Source organism: Branchiostoma belcheri, unplaced genomic scaffold, assembly GCF_001625305.1.
Source record: "Branchiostoma belcheri isolate BF01 breed outbred unplaced genomic scaffold, Haploidv18h27 scaffold5, whole genome shotgun sequence".
NCBI lineage: Eukaryota > Metazoa > Chordata > Leptocardii > Amphioxiformes > Branchiostomatidae > Branchiostoma > Branchiostoma belcheri.
Genome location: NW_017804131.1, coordinates 5172284 through 5192188, shown reverse-complemented (window position 1 = coordinate 5192188; position 19905 = coordinate 5172284). Strand labels below are relative to the sequence as shown.

Sequence of the window (19905 nt, the reverse complement as noted above, 5' to 3'; positions counted from 1 at the left end):
TGGTATTTTACTGTGCAGATAGCTGAAATAACAGACAAATATAGATATCTGATCCATATGCAGAAGATATACTATAGCATTACCCAAGGATTAACATTATGCGTGTATGTCTAAAACTAAAACTTTTGTTCTAAAATAAGAGTTGGAGGAAAAATTTTTAGCTTTAAACACGTAACTACCAACACAGATGAACTTGCATGATTGTATCATACGTGTATGTATCACACCTATACAAATGAGAACGTACGTATCACACACGAGTACATGGTTACGTCAAACCTTTAATGCCAAATGTGTACTCTCCAAGCAGAGGTTTGGGTTTAACGTTTGGTGGGGAAAAAAATTCAGTGCAAAAGGGAAACCCCGATAAAAAAGCTTAAAAAGACGCTAAAAATAACCCCAAACCCAAACCTCTTCTTGGAGAGTACCAAATGTGCAGGATCCAGGATGTGCTACACAGAATTCCATTGTGAAGCCTTTGGTTGAAGCCCACAGGCCACGGGTTGAATGCAAGACTAATGGGGGATTTCCTGACACACGGACTGACTCACCGAGAAACGTGACAGGTGTTTTTCCAGGTGTTCCAGTGAGGTGGGAACTCACAGATGGCGATCCAGACAGAACAGGAAGAGTAGTTGCAATTATTAGTCATTCTTTGTGCTAAAGCGCAATCACAATTGCGATCTACATGTACAATTATGGATTTTCTACTAGCTACATACATATAGCATCACAGACAAGGGTTCCATTTTTATCTTATTTCACAACTAACGTTACATCGTGTGACAATTTCACATTTTGACAGTTTTGATGAAAGATATACGCGTATCAACAAAACATTCGCGTGATGACACCTGAAACATTGGCGAAGTATGGCAGTTCTCAATGACATCGACAGCGACGCCTAGCGTGTTGTTTAGGAACTTAGTTTGACTTCACAAACGACCGTTGGTGTTCTTGACATGCACGCCACTCAAGACTGCCCTCAGTGTTTTAGGCTGTCATCGGTTGCCATTCAGCAGACCGCGTTGAGAAACCTATACCGTTATAGCTCTGTTTAGAAAGTTGCTGCGGAGCAGTAGAAAGGTAGCTGCATATGTGTGGTCTGAGACGAAGCCTTTGGACGCGTGTTTCACATTTAAACGATTTAATATGAATTAGTCTAGCATTGGATACGATTGAAAAGTACTAGCCTTGTTTTTCAGACACTGAAAATAACAAATTAGCACATTTAATTCAGACTTGTTCTCCGCAAAAGAACAGCCGGCCGGTAGCTCTATGCCCCAATTTTCGGTCCGCGGTGGCATTCCTTTGTACGAGCATTGTCCCTGCATTCGGTCCCGACACTTCTGCCTCGCCGGTCTCAACTTTTCAGGTCAGGACAGCTGAAAGGATTAAGGCGAAGCGGGGCATACCAGGGCACGATTCTGAAGCACGGGGGTCAGCAGGCACTTGTTGGTGTGCAGCTGTCGTCTGCGACTCCCTACAGGGAACGTTTGTCCAAGGGGAGGGAAACTAGAACTACCCGCGAGCTCTGCTTTGTCAGCGGGCTACTGTGTGCACGATCCGTGTGGTCATCGCTTGTTTCCCGCTGTGGGACATTGATAGAGGCAGGTGTTCTGAGATAAGATGCCCGCAGAAAGTCCCGCAAACTCGCTGGATAGAGCTGGGTGCTATTCAGTGAGGCATTATTATTCAATTGTGATAGAAACGCTCATAGCTCACGTTTTATGTCGACACGAACCAAGTTATAAGAGAAGAGACTTGAAAAACCTGAGAAAAAAACAACATTTGCTTGGAGATTGTGTCTATCGTCAAACCCATGGCCTCAGCTACTCTCCAAGCAGATGTTTAGGTTTTGGGTTATATTTGACGTGACTGGAATTCCAGTGCACTGCAAAGCCAAAGAAACCCCGATAAAAAAGTCTAAAAACACGCCAAAAATAACCCAAAACCCAAACCTCTGCTTGGAGAGTAGGTACAAGCGACATGTAACGGGAATACCACAACACAAAACCTCCCTTCTAAAGCCCCATTGTGTCCTGAAAAATTAGCCCTCTTACCCTCTCTTTACCTGGCGTCAGCCACCGTGTTTTTACGTCATAAAGTTTGAAGTGTGGCGCCGTCTGTCCTGACACCCCCTTTTCAACCCTCAAAAAAATCACCGGCGTAAGGTAGTCAAGGCTGTAATTTACAAACTGTATAGTCTTGACGCATTGTTACTCTGTGTTATTTGACCTACCTTCGGGGTACAAAAGTGTCATTTTAATGACATTTTTACGATGAACGATTAAGTTTGGAATAGTCAACTTTTGCGTGGGAGGGATATGGACTGAAATATGCTGTATTTGCTTCCAAGCAAATGTCGGCCTTTCTAGTTTTAATGACATTTTTACGATGAACGATCAGGAAAAGCGTCAGAGGATTCTTGAGTCAACTCGCATCCTTGAGCATGATTTTCAATGTTGTTGTAGTGTGTTACGTTGTGGGGGTATACCAGTGCGATCCCATTGTGTACAACGAATAGCTATAGTCCACATAGGGCATCATAATCATCCAAAGTGTGACAACGTTTCGAGAGTTTGGAAAATTTGTCGATCAAGAAAGAATACTTTGTAGACTTTGATTTCAGGTGCATTTTTCTCATCAAGTGTTTTAAAAATGCCTTGGTTTATTCGGTTTATTAAAATTGATACGCAATTCGCAAGTCACACACTGTCACAGATATTTAGGATACTAGTAAATTGGCCGATGGCTAATGGACACTCCTCTGGCCAATGGATACTGCCTTGCCACCGTATCATCTGCTTGGAGACTAGCTGGCCCAAGGCACCTGCCGACAGGTGAAAGCGGGTCCGTCTGGGGTCAACGACCGATTATTTATGCAAATCAGCCCCAACGTCCCGTAACGAGAGCGAGGCTGCGTCCCAACATGGCGGATCGGACGAATTTTGTTGTGGTGTCGGGCCGGTCGAACAGTAAAGACGCCATCAAGTCAGGTAAGCTTTACTTCAGCGCTGCAGAAATTCAGCAGATCAGTTCGCACTTGTGATTCCTCATGTTCCAGCAGAAAATATTGTTTTATTCTATGCTCATACGCTTATAAAATGGTCGATGAAAATTGTACCTGTTGCGCTTGTTGGCATAGGTTTCGGCATGGAGGTAGTTCCTTTTTGGCGACGCCTCAGGGGGGAGCCTAATGGTACAGTATTGTGTGCAGTTTGCAAGAATTCTAGGAATTGCACAGGCATTTTTTTTCCACAGGAATGGAATGTCTACAGGCATGTCTGGGATTTTGCTGACACACATCTATGCCCACATTCCTATGTAGTGAATTTCCAAGAAACCCCTGGGACATTGTGAAAATTGTACAGATTCACAACTGAGCAGACACATGCTGATTTACATCCCTGTCCACTCCCATGCAACATTATCTAGCTCATATAGCTATAGCTCCCATGATGTTAATGATGTAAGCAGTAAGTGAGTTTTCTGAATTAGTGTAGAACATCTTCCCCTACGTATCATCGACAGTCTTCAACTCTGCTGCATTTGAACAGGTACTATATCTTTCTCTCTATAATAATTGAGAAGTTTATTGCAAATTCATGCCCGGAGGTTAATTGCCAGTTACAAACATAAAAGAACATTGAAGAACAGTATATAAAATAACTAAAATCCACATAATGAAAGGTAGTTGTCTAAAATTATAGCTACGTCTAAGTCTAAAACTATGTCTGAAGGGTTTGACTTCTCTTTTATAACTGTAGAAGACATGTGTAACGTTATATCTGTAAGTCTCCTTCTCAGCATTTCCCCAACATGTTCAGGGTCACAATGTGAGTTATCAGAATGCCACAAAGAGGAGTATCCATTATGATCTAATACCGGTATGTCTTTAACACGTTGCAATTAAGTTTGTCTACGGGTATTTGTAGGCTTTGCTGTAAGAGAGAGCATCCGTTTGTAAGGGAGTGTGAGGTTGTGTCCATTTGGACCAAGCATAACCAGAATTTAACTACTAGTATATCTATATACAAATATCTGTATCTAAAGGAAGTCTACCTAATTCTGCTCTACAGGCGACATTGCTTACTATTTCTAAATACACCAAGAACATTTTTACAGAATTGGTTGTGTACATTTTCGATAGGTGAGGTCTCATATATGTAGTTTAATATAATATTTCTTGTGGACATCAGATATTGACGTTCAACTTAATAGGTTGTTAACGTTAGGTAAGCAAAACCAAATCCTTCGACTAGATCAATTTTTGTTATAGGACAATTATTCCCCGGGTAATCATTCTCAATGGCAGATTATTTCCTGTACATTTAATAGTCCTTTATAACAGAATTACGTTTCACCTAAAATTAAAATCACACAAATCTATCACAGTTCCAACAACAGAGGAAGATTTTTACTTTCTACGATCGACACAGGTGTCCTATAGGGCTCTTTTTATTCATAAATACATTGGATGTTGTATTACCTTCTAAGGATTGCCAGGCCGTAAGAAGGACGTGGAAGGTCCCCATTTGGACAACCACACATAACTGAAAACTAGCCCTTGTAGTGGTGAAACAGACCGCCGTGTTTCCCTGATGGGATCGGAAAACACCTCTAAGCTGACCCGCTGAGACTGGTTACCAGGCTTATAATCTCTGAACTCAGGCCGCAAATCTGTACCTCCCTCGTGATGACTGCCTCAAACCAAACCAAAGTGATCTCTCTTTCCAGCCGACAATCAGTCTGCTTTCCTCACATACCTACAATCATACCCACATTCACAGTACAGTATTGTGTGCAGTTTGCAAGAATTCTAGGAATTGCACAGGCATTTTTTCCCACAGGAATGGAATGTCTACAGGCATGTCTGGGATTTTGCTGACACACATCTATGCCCACATTCCTACGTAGTGAAATTCCAGGAAACCCTTGGGACATTATGGAAATTGTACAGATTCACAACTGAGCAGACACATGCTGATTTACATCCCTGTCCACTCCCATGCAACATTATCTAGCTCATATAGCTATAGCTCCCATGATGTTAATGATGTAAGCAGTAAGTGAGTTTTCTGAATTAGTGTAGAACATCTTCCCCTACGTATCATCGACAGTCTTCAACTCTGCTGCATTTGAACAGGTACTACTATATCTTTCTCTATATAATAATTGAGAAGTTTATTGCAAATTCATGCCCGGAGGTTAATTGCCAGTTACAAACATAAAAGAACATTGAAGAACAGTATATAAAATAACTAAAATCCACATAATGAAAGGTAGTTGTCTAAAATTATAGCTACGTCTAAGTCTAAAACTATAGTCTGAAGGGTTTTGACTTCTCTTTTATAACTGTAGAAGACATGTGTAACTTTATATCTGTAAGTCTTCTTCTCAGCATTTCCCCAACATGTTCAGGGTCACAATGTGAGTTATCAGAATGCCACAAAGAGGAGTATCCGTTATGATCTAATACCGGTATGTCTTTAACACGTTTGTCTACGGGTATTTGTAGGCTTTGCTGTAAGAGAGAGCATCCGTTTGAAGGGAGTGTGAGGTTGTGTCCATTTGGACCAAGCATTACCAGAATTTAACTACTAGTATATACAAATATCTGTATCTAAAGGAAGTCTACCTAATTCTGCTCTACATGCGACATTGCTTACTATTTCTAAATACACCAAGAACATTTTTACAGAATTGGTTGTGTACATTTTCGATAGGTGAGGTCTCATATGTAGTTTAATATAATATTTCTTGTGGACATCAGATATTGACGTTCAACTTGATAGGTTGTTAACGTTAGGTAAGCAAAACCAAATCCTTCGACTAGATCAATTTTGTTATAGGACAATTATTCCCCGGGTAATCATTCTCAATGGCAGATTATTTCCTGTACATTTAATAGTCCTTTATAACAGAATTACGTTTCACCTAAAATTAAAATCACACAAATCTATCACAGTTCCGACAACAGAGGAAGATTTTTACTTTTTACGATCGACACAGGTGTCCTATAGGGCTCTTTTTATTCATAAATACATTGGATGTTGTATTACCTTCTAAGGATTGCCAGGCCGTAAGAAGCACGTGGAAGGTCCCCATTTGGACAACCACACAGAACTGAAAACTAGCCCTTGTAGTGGTGAAACAGACCGCCGTGTTTCCCTGATGGGATCGGAAAACACCTCTAAGCTGACCCGCTGAGACTGGTTACCAGGCTTATAATCGCTGAACTCAGGCCGCAAATCTGTACCTCCCTGTGATGACTGCCTCAAACCAAGCCAAAGCTCTTTTCAGCCGACAATCAGTCTGCTTTTCTCACATACCTACAATCATACCCACATTCCTTTCCCACATGCCTTTCAAGTGTATGTCCTACATTCTGACATTCTGGTCCACATTCCAGGATTCTCCACATGCCTTTCAAATGTCCTACATTCTGACATTCTGGTCCACATTCCAGGATTCCCCACATGCCTTTCAAGTGTATGTCCTACATTCTGGACCACTTTCCTACGAAGTGAAATTCCAGGAAACCCTTGCGATATTGTGGAAATTGAACAGATTCACAACTGAGCAGACACATGCTGATTCATATTCCTGTTCATGCCCCGGCCCCGGAGGCTAATTGCCAGTTACAAGCATAAAAGAAGAGCAGTGTATAAAATAACTAAAATCTACAAATGAAAGGTATTTGTCTAAAATTATAGCTATGTCTAAAACTATGTCTGAAGGGTTTGACTTCTCTCTTGTAAAGACTTGTAAACTGAAGAAGACATGTGTATATCTGTAAGTCAGAGTCTTTCTCAGCATTTCCCCCAACATGTTCAGGGTCACAATGTTGATTCGGAATGCCACAAAGAGGAGTATCCATTGTGATCTAATACCGGTATGTCTTTAAGTTTAACACGTTGCAGTAAAGTTAGTCTACGGGTATTTGTTGGAAGGCTTTGCTGTAAGAGGAGAGCATCCATTTGAAGGGAGTGTGAGGTTGTGCCCATTTGGACCAAGCATCTACCTAATTCTGCTCTACAGGCGACATTGCTACTATTTCTAAATAGATAAAATAAGAATTCTAGGAATTGTACAGGCATTTTTGTCCACAGGCAAGCGGATTCCTGTCCACAGGTATGCGGAATGTCCACAGGCATTTCTCTGACCCACATCTATGCCCGCATTCCTGGAACCCTGAAGACCTGCCTGCCCCAGATGGTCATACTTTCTGTGACCCCGGGGCTCGTTCACTATGCACTCAGGGGAGGAGTGTACTGTATCTGTCTAGAAAAAAATCATGAAATGATGGCAGTGCCATGCAAACAATAACCCTAACAGCAACCACCGTCGCCATGGCAACGTATGTTTTCATTGCCAGTCTTGTTTCTACCTCCATGGTTTCAGTACACGAGTCAATACCGGGAGAGTGGTTTACGTTACAATATGCTCGTACCGTAACGAAATTTTAAGTCCATGGTAGCCCAACTTTAATCCACATGTACTCTGTGTGTATGAAAATACCACTCAGCTAGATTGAAAGTGTTAAAATGGAAGACTTGCCGATTTAGCGAGGGCAGATTTTTTGTTGTCGATACGGCGTCGCGTCTCGGCGTCAATTACAACAACAAAACATTTCCGATCCTTTCTCTTTGTTTCTCATGCAAAGTAACCTCGTCTGCTGTAGTACTGCTTCTCGAATTCTAACCCCTTCTCCAAAATGCACAACTGAAATTATAACCACCGTGCGAAATACCTTAAACCGGCGTGATGTTTACAGTGTACTATTTACCCCCCACCCCAAAAATGTTGATTTTTTCGCCGGGCTCAAGACTTCTCAACGCGTTGCTCAGTTTTGCCACTTCAAGAGCGTCTCACTCAGCAAAATTCTACCCCCCTAACGAATTATGTCTTGTTTGTTTGTCCTTGGGACCGCGTATTTGTCGACAAACAGTTTAGACAGCGTTCCATTCATGTCTGAAATGTGTTGGCAATAAAACATAACGGTAAAAATACAAGGGGATCATCGAAAGGTCAGGCCCAGGAAGTGAGAAGAGTACAGAACAAACTCACACGTGTGACGTTTCTTGGCAAACTATAAATGTAAAGGATCAACCTGTCCGGTGAAGTAAAAAGCATCATGCGGCTGAATACAGCCAGACAGCAAATAAAGCACTATTTGTGTACTGCACTAAGCATGATTGTGTGCTTGATGACTTTGGGGTGGGGGTATATTTGAGACCAACAATTAGGGGCAAACTGGCTGAATGGAGGTTTTGACCCATGAACTTAAAAGGAAATACCATAGCACCCATGAACTTAAATAAAAGGGAATACCATAGCACCATCTCTATCCCTGTAAGTTGTAGCATTGCCAAAAATCACTGATACCATATGCACATAAGCGGCCTAAATTGCATGTGTAGTACTTGTGTTGTTGTTGTTGTTGTCCTTGTTTAGAGTCTATTTTACTTGCTAGACGTGGTCGCTAGGTGCTTTTCTCTTCGTGGTGCGTTGTTGGTTTTGTCCTCACTGGTGCTTTTGCTCTGGTACTTTGCGCAAGCGTATGATGGCTGTTGGCCCTTAGTACTCATTTGAGAACACTCTGGAATATTGGAAATACTATATAACGTAACATGCAACCTTACAGCCAAACACTGAAACAGTCAGAATTGTCCCTTGAATGGTAAAGTATCACTAACCATATACCACATATCTGTATGTATTGAATAATAACAGCCATGCTATCCTATTTTGGATTTCAGGGTTCTAATAATTTCTGTTATGGCTGTGTTTTCCAATTCTCATTTGTCTTTTCTACTTTAGATATGAGACTAGGCCGAGACAAAGAACAAAGGGTATTGTCTGGTTGTGTAGACTGGTTAGGAAGTCGTCAATCATCGCTGTTAAAACACCTGTCTTGAGCTCACCTGTCCCCCCATAACCTATCAAAAATCATCATTATATGATATTGACTTATTGATTTTAATATAAAGAATCCATTGTTATTATACAAGTACAATATGAATCCCTTACGACATTGGTAAGTACAGATTGCTAGCAGTCTGCCTTTGGTGTATGTGTATTCAGGTTTCAAGGTTTAATTTTTTTGGGTAGAATTTGCTTAAACCAAAGAAGCCATATATATATGTGCTACAAACAGTCTACTTTGTGTGTCTACAGTACAAGCATACTATGGTCAGTGTCTGAGGTGGTTGACATTTTTAACAACTTAATCAGGCTTAAGTAAGTAAGTACGTAAGTTAATGCCATGTGTCAGGTATATAGGGGTGTATCACCACAAAGGCTGTAGCTAGAACTGGTCAAAGAGTGGGGAAGTGTTTGCAGATTGCATCTGGTGCATGACAGGACAAAGAACCGTCTCTTGTGCCCCTCTCGCCGGAGTAACTCAGGGCTGTTTGCCAAGCCTTTTCTACAGGAGAATGGAAACCTGTTTGCATCTCGGTTTCCTGCTGTTCTCTATTTAGGATCAAAGGTCTTTTCTGCTGTAAAGAAACACTGCGGACCATTCAGTGGTCACCAGTCAAAAGCTCGGAGCCTCAAGACAAAACTAATTACGTAGCTTCCTTGTTTTGTCGAACTGAGATTGCTCTAGAAAGAGTTGTGCAAATTTTCAATGAAAATTAAGATAATGAGTATCTACTGTACTTAAGAGTGTCTGATTTACTGTCCTAGACATACTGAAATATCTCATTTATAAGTCTATTAGTAACCTAGGGAGGGAGAGAGAGACACACACAGAGAGGCACTGCTTATACATATGCCAACCCTAGATTTGCTATCAAGTCAGATTCCTTGATTGAAGTTAGGTATGGAAAGTATGTAACTAATGTAAACAACTAATTGATCAATTAGTAGCAATTAAGGCAAGATTACCACAAGTCTGACATCAATTTAAAAAGATCTCACCTAATTTCTCTTAGAGCACTAGTATACAAGGAGGTTTCTAACCCCCTTGATATATATATATCATGGAACATAAGAGAACACTATATCTTTTTGGACCAAAAAAAAACATTGATTACATTGAACATGATGTAGCCAAAAGTCTAGGTTGTAGGTAGGAAGAAAATTGAGACAGGAAGCGAAAAATATCTGCACAGCCGTACCAGCAATCTCTGAACATATGGCTATTCTGTCCTAGAGCTTCCCCTCTATTAGGTTCCAATGCCTCGTGATATTAAAGAGCCCCTGAATGATTAATCCCAGCATGTTACGCATCAGACTTTATGTGTTGTAGCAGATGGGATCTCACTGAACATGTGTCACCTGCTGGTCTCACAACTCCTGCCAGATGGCATACTGTGTGCATAAACACCCCTTTATCTCAGCCTGTCTGCACTAGATACCCCGGTAGGAGTTCTGACATTTAGCACGTAGTGCTGAAAGGACATGTCTGCAGCAAGGAACATTGTGATTCTCTGGATTTCTAGTAATCCTAGCAATGCTTTGCTGATACAGGAATAAATGACGCTCTTAAATGTAGAATAGTTCCGAACTTCGGATGAAAGCAGGCACATGTATGCTACGTATGTACAAGGACAGTAGAGTTTGGTCAAGAGATTTTCTAGTACATGTACTGGGCAGCATTGCAGCAAGACTGATAGAAGTGAGTTTGTGACTACCTTACATTATTTCTTGTTTTTGTATAGTGTGTATTATCTAGTCACTACTTCTAATATACATAGGTTCATTTATATATACTGGGACTTGAGTAATAAAAAAATTATGGGATGAAACTGTTGGTCTCCTAATTAGGTAATGTCAATTCTGTTGTTACTCGAAGTATTTGATAGAAGTAGACTTCTAATTAATTAGCAAATCCTGCTTTGTTGACAACCCAAGTACAATCTATGGCAGCAGCAGTGTTTTACTGGTATATAATTTATAAAGCATTGGCCTAGCTTTTCATAGAATAGTACTTCATCATATGACTTGTACATATACATATAATATATACATATAACATTTACCTTTCAGTGATTAACATTGTACTTAAAATATTTTACTATTGGGTAATGATGCTTAATGGGACAAGACCATCATAAAAATATAGTTTGTTGTATGTGTTATCAATTGGTTTGTATGCATATTGTTATACCTAATCACTACTCAAATTCTGACACTTATTTGTCATTATATAAGTGCCTGCATGATCAAATATATGTTCACTTCTCAGTTGTTTAATGTCTTATTAAGCTTTGCGTTTATCTGAATAAGATAAATAAGTAATAAACTCACTTATCTCTGGCATTTATGAATGATTCATTGTTTAATAAAAGTTTTTATCAGGTGTGAAACCTAGGAAACTAATACACTGCTTCTAGAGTAGATTAGCATTGGTGTTAATGAGGAATAAATCACCTTCGTTGTAGCTATAAAATGTTTTATAGGCTATTCAACCTAAAATTTTAGGTACAAGGAGAATGACTTTTGATGATATTGGATGTTCCTTGTCAATCAACTTACAGATAATATCAAAATTATAATAGCCTTTTTAGGCTCTCATAATAAAGTCATATATGGTCTTATTCACAAAATCTTAATCAATTGCTACTTCAATTTTGATATATCAAATTTTGAACCCTTTTCTCATCTTGTTGGTCCAAACTGTACAATACTACATGTACCTCTGAAAATCTGAGAGGCAGTGAATTAAATCATTATTGCCCTATTATTGTCAACAGCAATCAATAAATTTTTTCAATGCAATTCCAGCCGCAGTGTAAAGTTGCTGTGATAGACATGTAGTTATGTCATACCGACCAAAGGTTTAAAACTCGGCAATTGATCATATTTCAACAGGTAAGCAGGTAGACGATGGCATAACAGTGTTTCTGGGAGATGCAGAATTTCTTTGATCTCAGTACCAGGGATACTTGACCCTCAAACACTGCCTTATTGATAGACGTAATGGCTTTAGAATGGCTACTTTCCAAACAACTGGATCAATACTTAATGGCAAGACCCTTATATTTGTTCAAAAGTATTTGTATTTCTGTATAAAAGACAGTATTGTTCCTTCAGAGTTGCTTGTCTAAGTAACCATTAAATTTAAATCTCCAACTCCTTTCTTGTAGTACTGAAATTACTGTTCTAAGAAATTCAAGTTCAACTTAACATGCATAGATGCATTCATAGCAGGGAGGCATGATGTTGGGTAAAGTGTCTTTAGCATAGTTTTTCTGGCAAAACTATCTACTGTAACTGCAATTAATCATATATGGTCTAAGCCATTGTTTGTATAATGTAAAACTGGTGGGATTAACATCCTAGTTTCAGTACATGCTATTGAAGATCATCTCTTACATGAGATGCCAACATTGTTCATAAACACTTTCAAACACAAAGTCTGTTGGATAGGATGTCAGAAATCCATATTAACACTTCAGGCAAAGTGTATTTATTCTTTCTTCCAATGTAATCTTGATCTTTGATAGTTTCTATAGAACCAGTACATTTTGCTGTAAGGTGGATTAAAAGTAAACACAGCTCAGACATAAAAGCAATCCAAATGTTATTGGAACATAGACTCAAGACAAATCCTAATCGGGACTTTGCCCTCTACCTGTATTGCCCGCTACTTTGACTCAAAATTCAAAACCGAGGGCTCGAAATTAATTTTTGGGAATAGGTGCACTGGTGCACCCAACCTAAAAAATTGGGTGCACAAAATTTTTTTTTGGTGCACCATACAAACTAAAATCAGTAGAATATTTAGCAAAAACCTATCATGTCTCATTCTTTGAGTAAGTACAAGAATGATTCTATTATTCTTTTGACACTTGGATGCTAAGGATATGCTGTATACTACTACACATCTTTCAATATGTAAACCTACACAAATTTTTAGGTACACTGGTGCACCCACAGAAAAAAAATTTGGTGCACAGCTTCAAATTTGAGTGCACTAACTTAGTAAGGTGCACAGTATTTTGAGCCCTGAAAACTATGGGTTGCTTAGGAGGGGTAAAGCACACACTATCCTATCAGCATAAGTCATAATGTTTCTGATAAGTTCCTTCAAGTTTGCCCTCCTGGGTCTTTACTAATGAGTGTGACCACTACATAACACGGTCTTTACCTTTCACAACATCCTTACAGCTGGTGCCCTTGTCTAGATCCTTATCAATTCCTTTTCACTCCACCTTTCTACCCAGTCCTTGTGACTGAAAGGTAACAGGCACAGGTGTCAGGGATTACAGAAAAGTAATGGACGCTGCATTGGGTTTCTAATTGTTGAGGGATTTGGTCTGGCCCCGGTAGACGTTTTATTGCAATCCCTGCCCTTATCTTATCCGTAGCCATTATCCGAGTAATTGTCATGGTGGGGGGTTGTATCGATGGGTCACTATGGCTTTGTGTACTGTACCCACCTCAACTTTTAACACTGTAGAACTTTACAGGTGAAAACAGCAAGATAAAGTTCTAGCCTAATCCAGCATGTATCAATGTACATCATTTTCATGATTTTGGGCATATTCTGACATGCTTTTAGGTTGATTAGTTGTTGAGAAGTTGTATTTGATTTTGATGTTCAAAAGAGTAGCTTGGTCCTCATGTATACATCTATAATCTAACAACTATTAGGAGTTGCAATCAGAATTTTGACAGGTGTATCAGATACAACAAAGTGTTACTCCCAAAACAGTTATAAAAATTTCAAAATCAGTGCATGGCATCCAGTTATAATTTATGCTATCAATAAATTGAGTCAATGGCCTAGAGCAGTAGCTGCTGGTTTAAACCAGAAAGCCTGCTTACAAAGTAAATACTCTTAGTTGGTTACTAACCTCCTGATATTGTGGGCAGTACATTTACGTACCCTCAAAAGAATTCCAGCAATTCTGTTTCCCTGTGTCGTTGGCATGCAAACAACATACCATGTCCATGCCACTTGCCTTAGCTGGGTGCACCAGGAATGCCTGAACCACTGATAATGCTGGCTAGCAAGTATTTACGGAATGAAACATTAGCTTCCCCATTGCCATCTCTAAGTAGTGCATGTTAAAGTACATGTCATTCAGGAGATACAACATTGTATATGTGCAGATTTTACAATGTTCCCAAGACTGCACATACATTTATCTAGCTATGTATGAACGTTAAATTGTTTTGTTGCTCGTATTCTGGAACACAATTATATAATATGATTAATGTATGAGCAAATATAGCTCCTTCTTTGATGGTAATGCAATTTTAGCTGCCAATTAAGGCTTCAACCTCTTATACACGATCCTCATCCAAAATCTAATGGTGTTTCTTAAAACTTTTTGTATAACTTTTAACAATAACCTTTCTTTTGCTGGTACCAAACAAGACACAAAGACAAGCTTGTTTTATGAAGTGAGAGGGGCTATTGTTGGAGGAAAAAAAGTAAAAACTGAAGCCATTGTTGAAATATGGCAAACATGGAACAATAACCATTGTTTATCAATCAATCAAGCTGCCTCCAAAATAGAATGTTTGCCTTGCTCATTTTTGTTTCATCACTGAAAGAAGTGGTGACTGATGTAGTGTCAACCCTTACATTGTAGGACTAATACATCTGTATCTATATACCCTGGAATATCACTGTAGTCATCATAATCAGTTATTTGGCCAGGTATTTTATGACAGAGATTTGCTCTTCGCTATACGTTTATCAGGGCATGAAGATCTGTAGAAGAGGCTCTTTGTTATATTGAGTTACGGGCCCTCATTGTCACGGGGTCTAAAAGGTGGAACCTATACACCTGGAGGGGTGTTCGCTGGCGGAAACCGATCCTGCGTATTTGTAGCGACAGGATGCTACCTTTTGTTTCGCAAACACGAGGCCTGACAAGTTGCGTACTCTGTGTCGTGCAGTAAGATGGCAGCATGCGGAAGACTGATATATTTCGCTCGCGGGGTCCGTAAACTGCCTGTCTTCGAGTTGTCGGTATGTTTCTGTGTTGTAACTTACAGTTTATCTGTGAAGTGTGGTGATAGAAGCAAACAGGTGATTCACTAGGATTTGCTAATGATGTTAGGATGGGGAGTACATGTAGGCATGGGGTGTGTGTTACATAATGTCATTGATGTCACAAGGTCAGAACCAAGGTTTTCTTCTAAAGGTGTAAAGGTGGAACGGGGCTGTTGCACCTACTTACTTGGTATAAATCACATCGAAGTAAACGAGGCTCACTTTTGTCCAGACGTGCCAAATGGCTTTGAACTGATAACATGTTGTAAAGAGACATTGTCCCTTTATCAGCCTGCTCCAGTGAACAAAGATCATAGTGTCCCCAAGTTTGCTGTCAATTTGTCAGCAGGCTATTTTCCCCAATCACAAGGCTAACCAAGTTATGGCTACTAAATCATGAGTGATAGATAAAGCTGTTTGTTCTTGTTCTGCCTGCTAAGCTCACATTAAACATAAGCTTTGTGAAAGGCAGCTCTCCCCACTTAGTGCCTTTTTTGTCAGACTCGAATGTTTATCCTGCCATTTCTAAGCGGAGCTGAGGGAAGTTTGTCAGATGAAAAAGATAGCCTTGCACTAGCAGTAACCCTGAAGACCTTTGTTCTTTTAGGAGACACATAAGCTACTTCTAGCCTCTTGAAATACCATAGTAAATGGAACTGAAGTAGCCTTTTTTTATTTACCTGTAGATGAATATCTATACAATAGGAAGCCTAGATGCTACTAGTACTCAATACATGTTGAGTTTACATTTCACTAATCTCCAAGCAGATGTTTCGGTGGCTGCAAAACAGTATCAAATTGGCCAGACAGTATCAAATTGGCCAGCCAGTATCCAACACGCAGTATCCAATAGCAGTAGAAGTACCTTGAAACTGAATACCAATTTGGTTTCCAGGCCAATTATGATTTTTCCCATGTGCATGCAACAAGAAACTCATTCATGAAAAGCACAGCATACTATTGTGCATGTGTAAAACATTCAGTACTTGTAGTACTGTTAGTTGGGACTTCTCCTTTGTTTCCTCTTCAAAATGTTTTACATAATATTTCGGAGACCTAAATGTAACTTGCAGGTTATCTATGCAGGTAGGGACAGGTAAATAAATAAATAACATATTTGAAGATAATTATGATACATACCCTTGTGAATTTATTCATTACTAGAGATAAGAATATTGATTTTGAATACTACATTTTTATCATAGCTCTGTGGTTTCACGGACCAAATCTGCTTTCGTTTCCGACTTTCTCTGAAAAGTTACTCACATGTAAAATGCTTCCTTCCTGTTTGTAACACTGAATACACCTTTACCTTGAAAACAATTATTAACTTGTCCTGCGGAGCCCATATATATATGGTTTGCACATACAGTACCATCTGTATAGTGCCCTGTATATGTACGTTTTGGGGGTTTCTCCCGTGCAACGCATCACACCGCAGCGAAACGCAACGAATGCGGAAGTAACTACGCCACCGCGGGCCAAAAAAAGTCTAGGGTCTGTGACCTGATTAAGACATGAAATTATTTGAAAATATTGTGTCAAAATTGCCAGCAGGACAAGGGTTAAGGCTTTTTATCACCTAGAAACTGAAAGCATTCATTTACTTCCTACCAGTGCCATACTTGGTAACAATGATTTTGCTTTTCATATTATGAGATATACTTTTTCCTATACAGTTTGTGTGCTTGGGATTAATATGTATGCTCTTGTTGATTACTTTCTATTAGTATCAGTATCAGTCACAGTGTTTATTGACATTGTTACTGTGTCCTTTGTCCTAAATATACTAATAGATTGTTTGCTGATGGTCCCTCAGACCTTTACTTTTTAACCAATGGTAGAAGGTAATGTTGATTGGATGAGTAAATGTGTTACATTCACTCCAACAGGTAACTGAATAGTGAGTCTGGCCAATCAGAGGAGTGGTTTTACTGCTGCTGGGGTTTATCAATTGTCCATCAGGGGACACAAACTGTTGTTCATGACAGACATCGTTTTTGTTTCCTGGTTTGTCTGACCAAGGATGAACAGCGCAATGGAACAAGGTAACCATTTTTACAATATAGTACATACCTGTGTATGTAGGAATATATGGCTTGTGTGTTGCTGTATGTATGAGGGCCTACAAGGGGGGGTAGTGATTACGAATTACGCAAAATTTTCGCCACCTATTACGAATTACGTTAAAGTCTCAGAGCTGATTACGACTTTACGATTTGCGGCTAATGTCCAATTACGAATTACCTTGATTTTTGCGGAGGCTGCCTACGAATTACGAAGTATAAAACGGCCTGATTACGCCTTACGAAAAAGGGCTTGCAGGCCCTCATGTGTATGTCATATTTCACACCCTATCCAACAGTGTGTGTCATTTAGCTAGCCTCCACCAGGCCTTTCTACGGGAATATGGATCGTAGAATTCGGCAAAAAAGAGAATCAAATTGGCCAAGGAAGTCTGGCTGCGGGGAGGTAGTTTCGTTCCCTCCGGCATAGTCAAACCCCAAGGCGGCCAAACTCCCCCGTCAAATATTCTCCTATATATAGCCAGCGTAGTTAGTCTGGTAGTGGTAGAGACTATCATTTATCATTTAGCTATTTTTGCTTCAAAGATGCAAGATAATCACCATTTTAACAGTTTACCAGGTACTATATGTAGTGGTCGTTTATTGCTTTTAATTCACAGAATGGAAAAAAAAACAGAGTAAATGTAGTTGGAGGCTTACATTGGTATATACTTCATTTGCTGATTTGGTGTATATATATAGTCTTAAGTTGGTATCTTGTTCTTCGGAGTTCAAGTAACTTTAGAGGCGTTGCAAATGCTCACAGATTGTTTGAAGAGTTCAGACAGTCTGTTAATCATTATCTATCATATCCCCCTAGACGTCAAGTAAGGCTTAAGACATGTCAACTCTCTCCTCTTCACTGATTACCTGTGCAGATGTGAAGTGTTGATCTCAAACAGTCGTAGCCTATGATGTTATTGTTAGATGTTGGTATGATTCTATGAAAGGGGATCGTGGCACAAAGTAGGTTCTCTATGCTTTGTTTCTGTTCTCAGACACAAGGGAGAACAGCATATAATACTAGAGAGGCCGACATTTGCTTGGGAGCAAATACAGCATATTTCAGTCCATCTCCCTCCCATGCAAAAGTGGACTATTCCAAACTTACCCCAGTGTAAAACTGGCAAAGATTCTCAAATAAATGAAAATAAGTCAAGCAATTGGATAATTCTCTCAAGAGTCATATGTTTCATATAGAAATTATCTTTCATTGGTGACTGTTTTCCCAGAATGAGTCCTATAAGAATCATTGGTTGTGTTGTGAATTTAGGCAAAAGGAATTGTTTGGATATGTTGGTATACTTCTTATTTACTGTTCAGAAATGATGTTTGCTGCAGACAAAAAACTGGCATCATGCAGTGTTTTATTTGTACACATATACAACATCTGTGTCCATAATATCACCAGGGTCCATAATATCACCACCTTGAGAAATAGTGTGCTTTAAGACATTTTTACTGCAACATACCCTAGGTATGTACATTTGAGGTGTGCAGGAGTGCATACCAAAAGTATGTTGCAGTAAAAATGTCTTTAAGCACACTATTTCTCAAGGTGGCGATATTATGGACCCAGGTGATATTATGGACACGGATGTTACATTGTATGTACATATTATGTACATTTTGTATTTGTACAGAAAGGCTCTTCATATACCTTGAAGGCCATACTAATTTGTGAGTTGATATTTGTTTTGGATTTGAGCATTAATCAAAGTGTCAACGTTGGAAAGGGAGGATTATCACCTTGTTTGCAACTGACAGATAATGGCCACAGTCAGATAAAGATCTAGTGGGTAACTGACATTGTTCTAATATCTGTTTACTGACCTTGAAAAGTTCAGAAGTGCATGTTTACCTCATGAAAGGTTGACGATTTGTGAAAGATTGACAATTTGTAACTGCTTAACTAATACTAAAAAAATAGTCATAATTCAACTTGTTATGTCCAAGTGTGATGACATCATATTAAGAACTTTATTGACACAACAAAGTACAGCGACTTTCGTAAGGTCTAAAACTACATGTAGACATACCGACAAATACATGGGTACAACAAAATTAACCTACGTACAGAACAATAGATGAGTCAACTTATACTACTTCTTTTGAGGTCTAAACATTCTTTGATATATTTACCTATTTGTACACAGTAAGGGTTATTACCTTCTAGGATGAAAGTGAATTTATCTATAGCATGAAATGTAAAAAATTCTGTTGAGCATGATATGACAGCTAGCATTCATTTATTTGTGATATATGACTTTCGTGTATTTACTTTAGTTTCTTTTGACATTTTCAGGCCAGTCTAGGATTGCATGGTTAATATTTGTACAAGTGTTAGTCTCATATATTTGGCACGTGTCTGACCTGGAATCATGGCTATATGACTGTGACATACAGCAGTACAAAATTGTCTTCTGTAAATGTTTAGATTTTTTTGCTCTTAGGGTTTGTATAACCGCAATTCTAAAAGCAGAACATCCCCGTATGTGTATCTCTATTATGGTATGCTAAACAATACATCATAAATTTTTGCTGCTTTGTCCTGTAGTTAGTGCTCCGTATATTTCATTCCTCTATTTCTTTAGTAAATGCCTTTACGGAGTGTCGTTGAAAAGGTGCATACCTAAAGAGGAAAGGTAGAAGGCTATATTGTGTTAGATTGGTCAGCAGGAGTGTGCACAGAATGTCGTCTGTTTGTCTGCCCCATTCCTTTCATTCCCAGTTTCTGACAGAATAACTCGGCTGTCAAGAAGAACAATTGTGCCGACACCTTGAAACCTGACACCCAGAAGTGATGTTTACAAAAAAGTATGCCTGGATTCCGGGGTCTCTTTCTTTCAACTTTTCAACTGAATATTCTTGACA

General features: G+C 39.3%; 1 protein-coding gene across 4 annotated transcripts in view; it reads left to right on the top strand.

Annotated features, from left to right (window-relative positions):
• The window catches only part of LOC109480008 (kazrin-like), a 76858-nt gene that overhangs the window by 6579 nt on the left and 50374 nt on the right, over positions 1-19905 (top strand). For 2 of the 4 annotated variants that reach the window (XM_019782134.1, XM_019782128.1), the window contains exon 1: positions 2903-2999. The exons of 1 other annotated variant lie outside the window; for it this stretch is intronic. In XM_019782134.1, coding sequence (XP_019637693.1) covers positions 2933-2999 — 67 coding nt within the window. In that variant the 5' untranslated portion in view covers positions 2903-2932. Of the gene's footprint in view, positions 1-2902; positions 3000-16857; positions 17014-19905 lie in introns of those variants that run through there. One more of the 4 variants, XM_019782132.1, reaches the window with a different exon arrangement.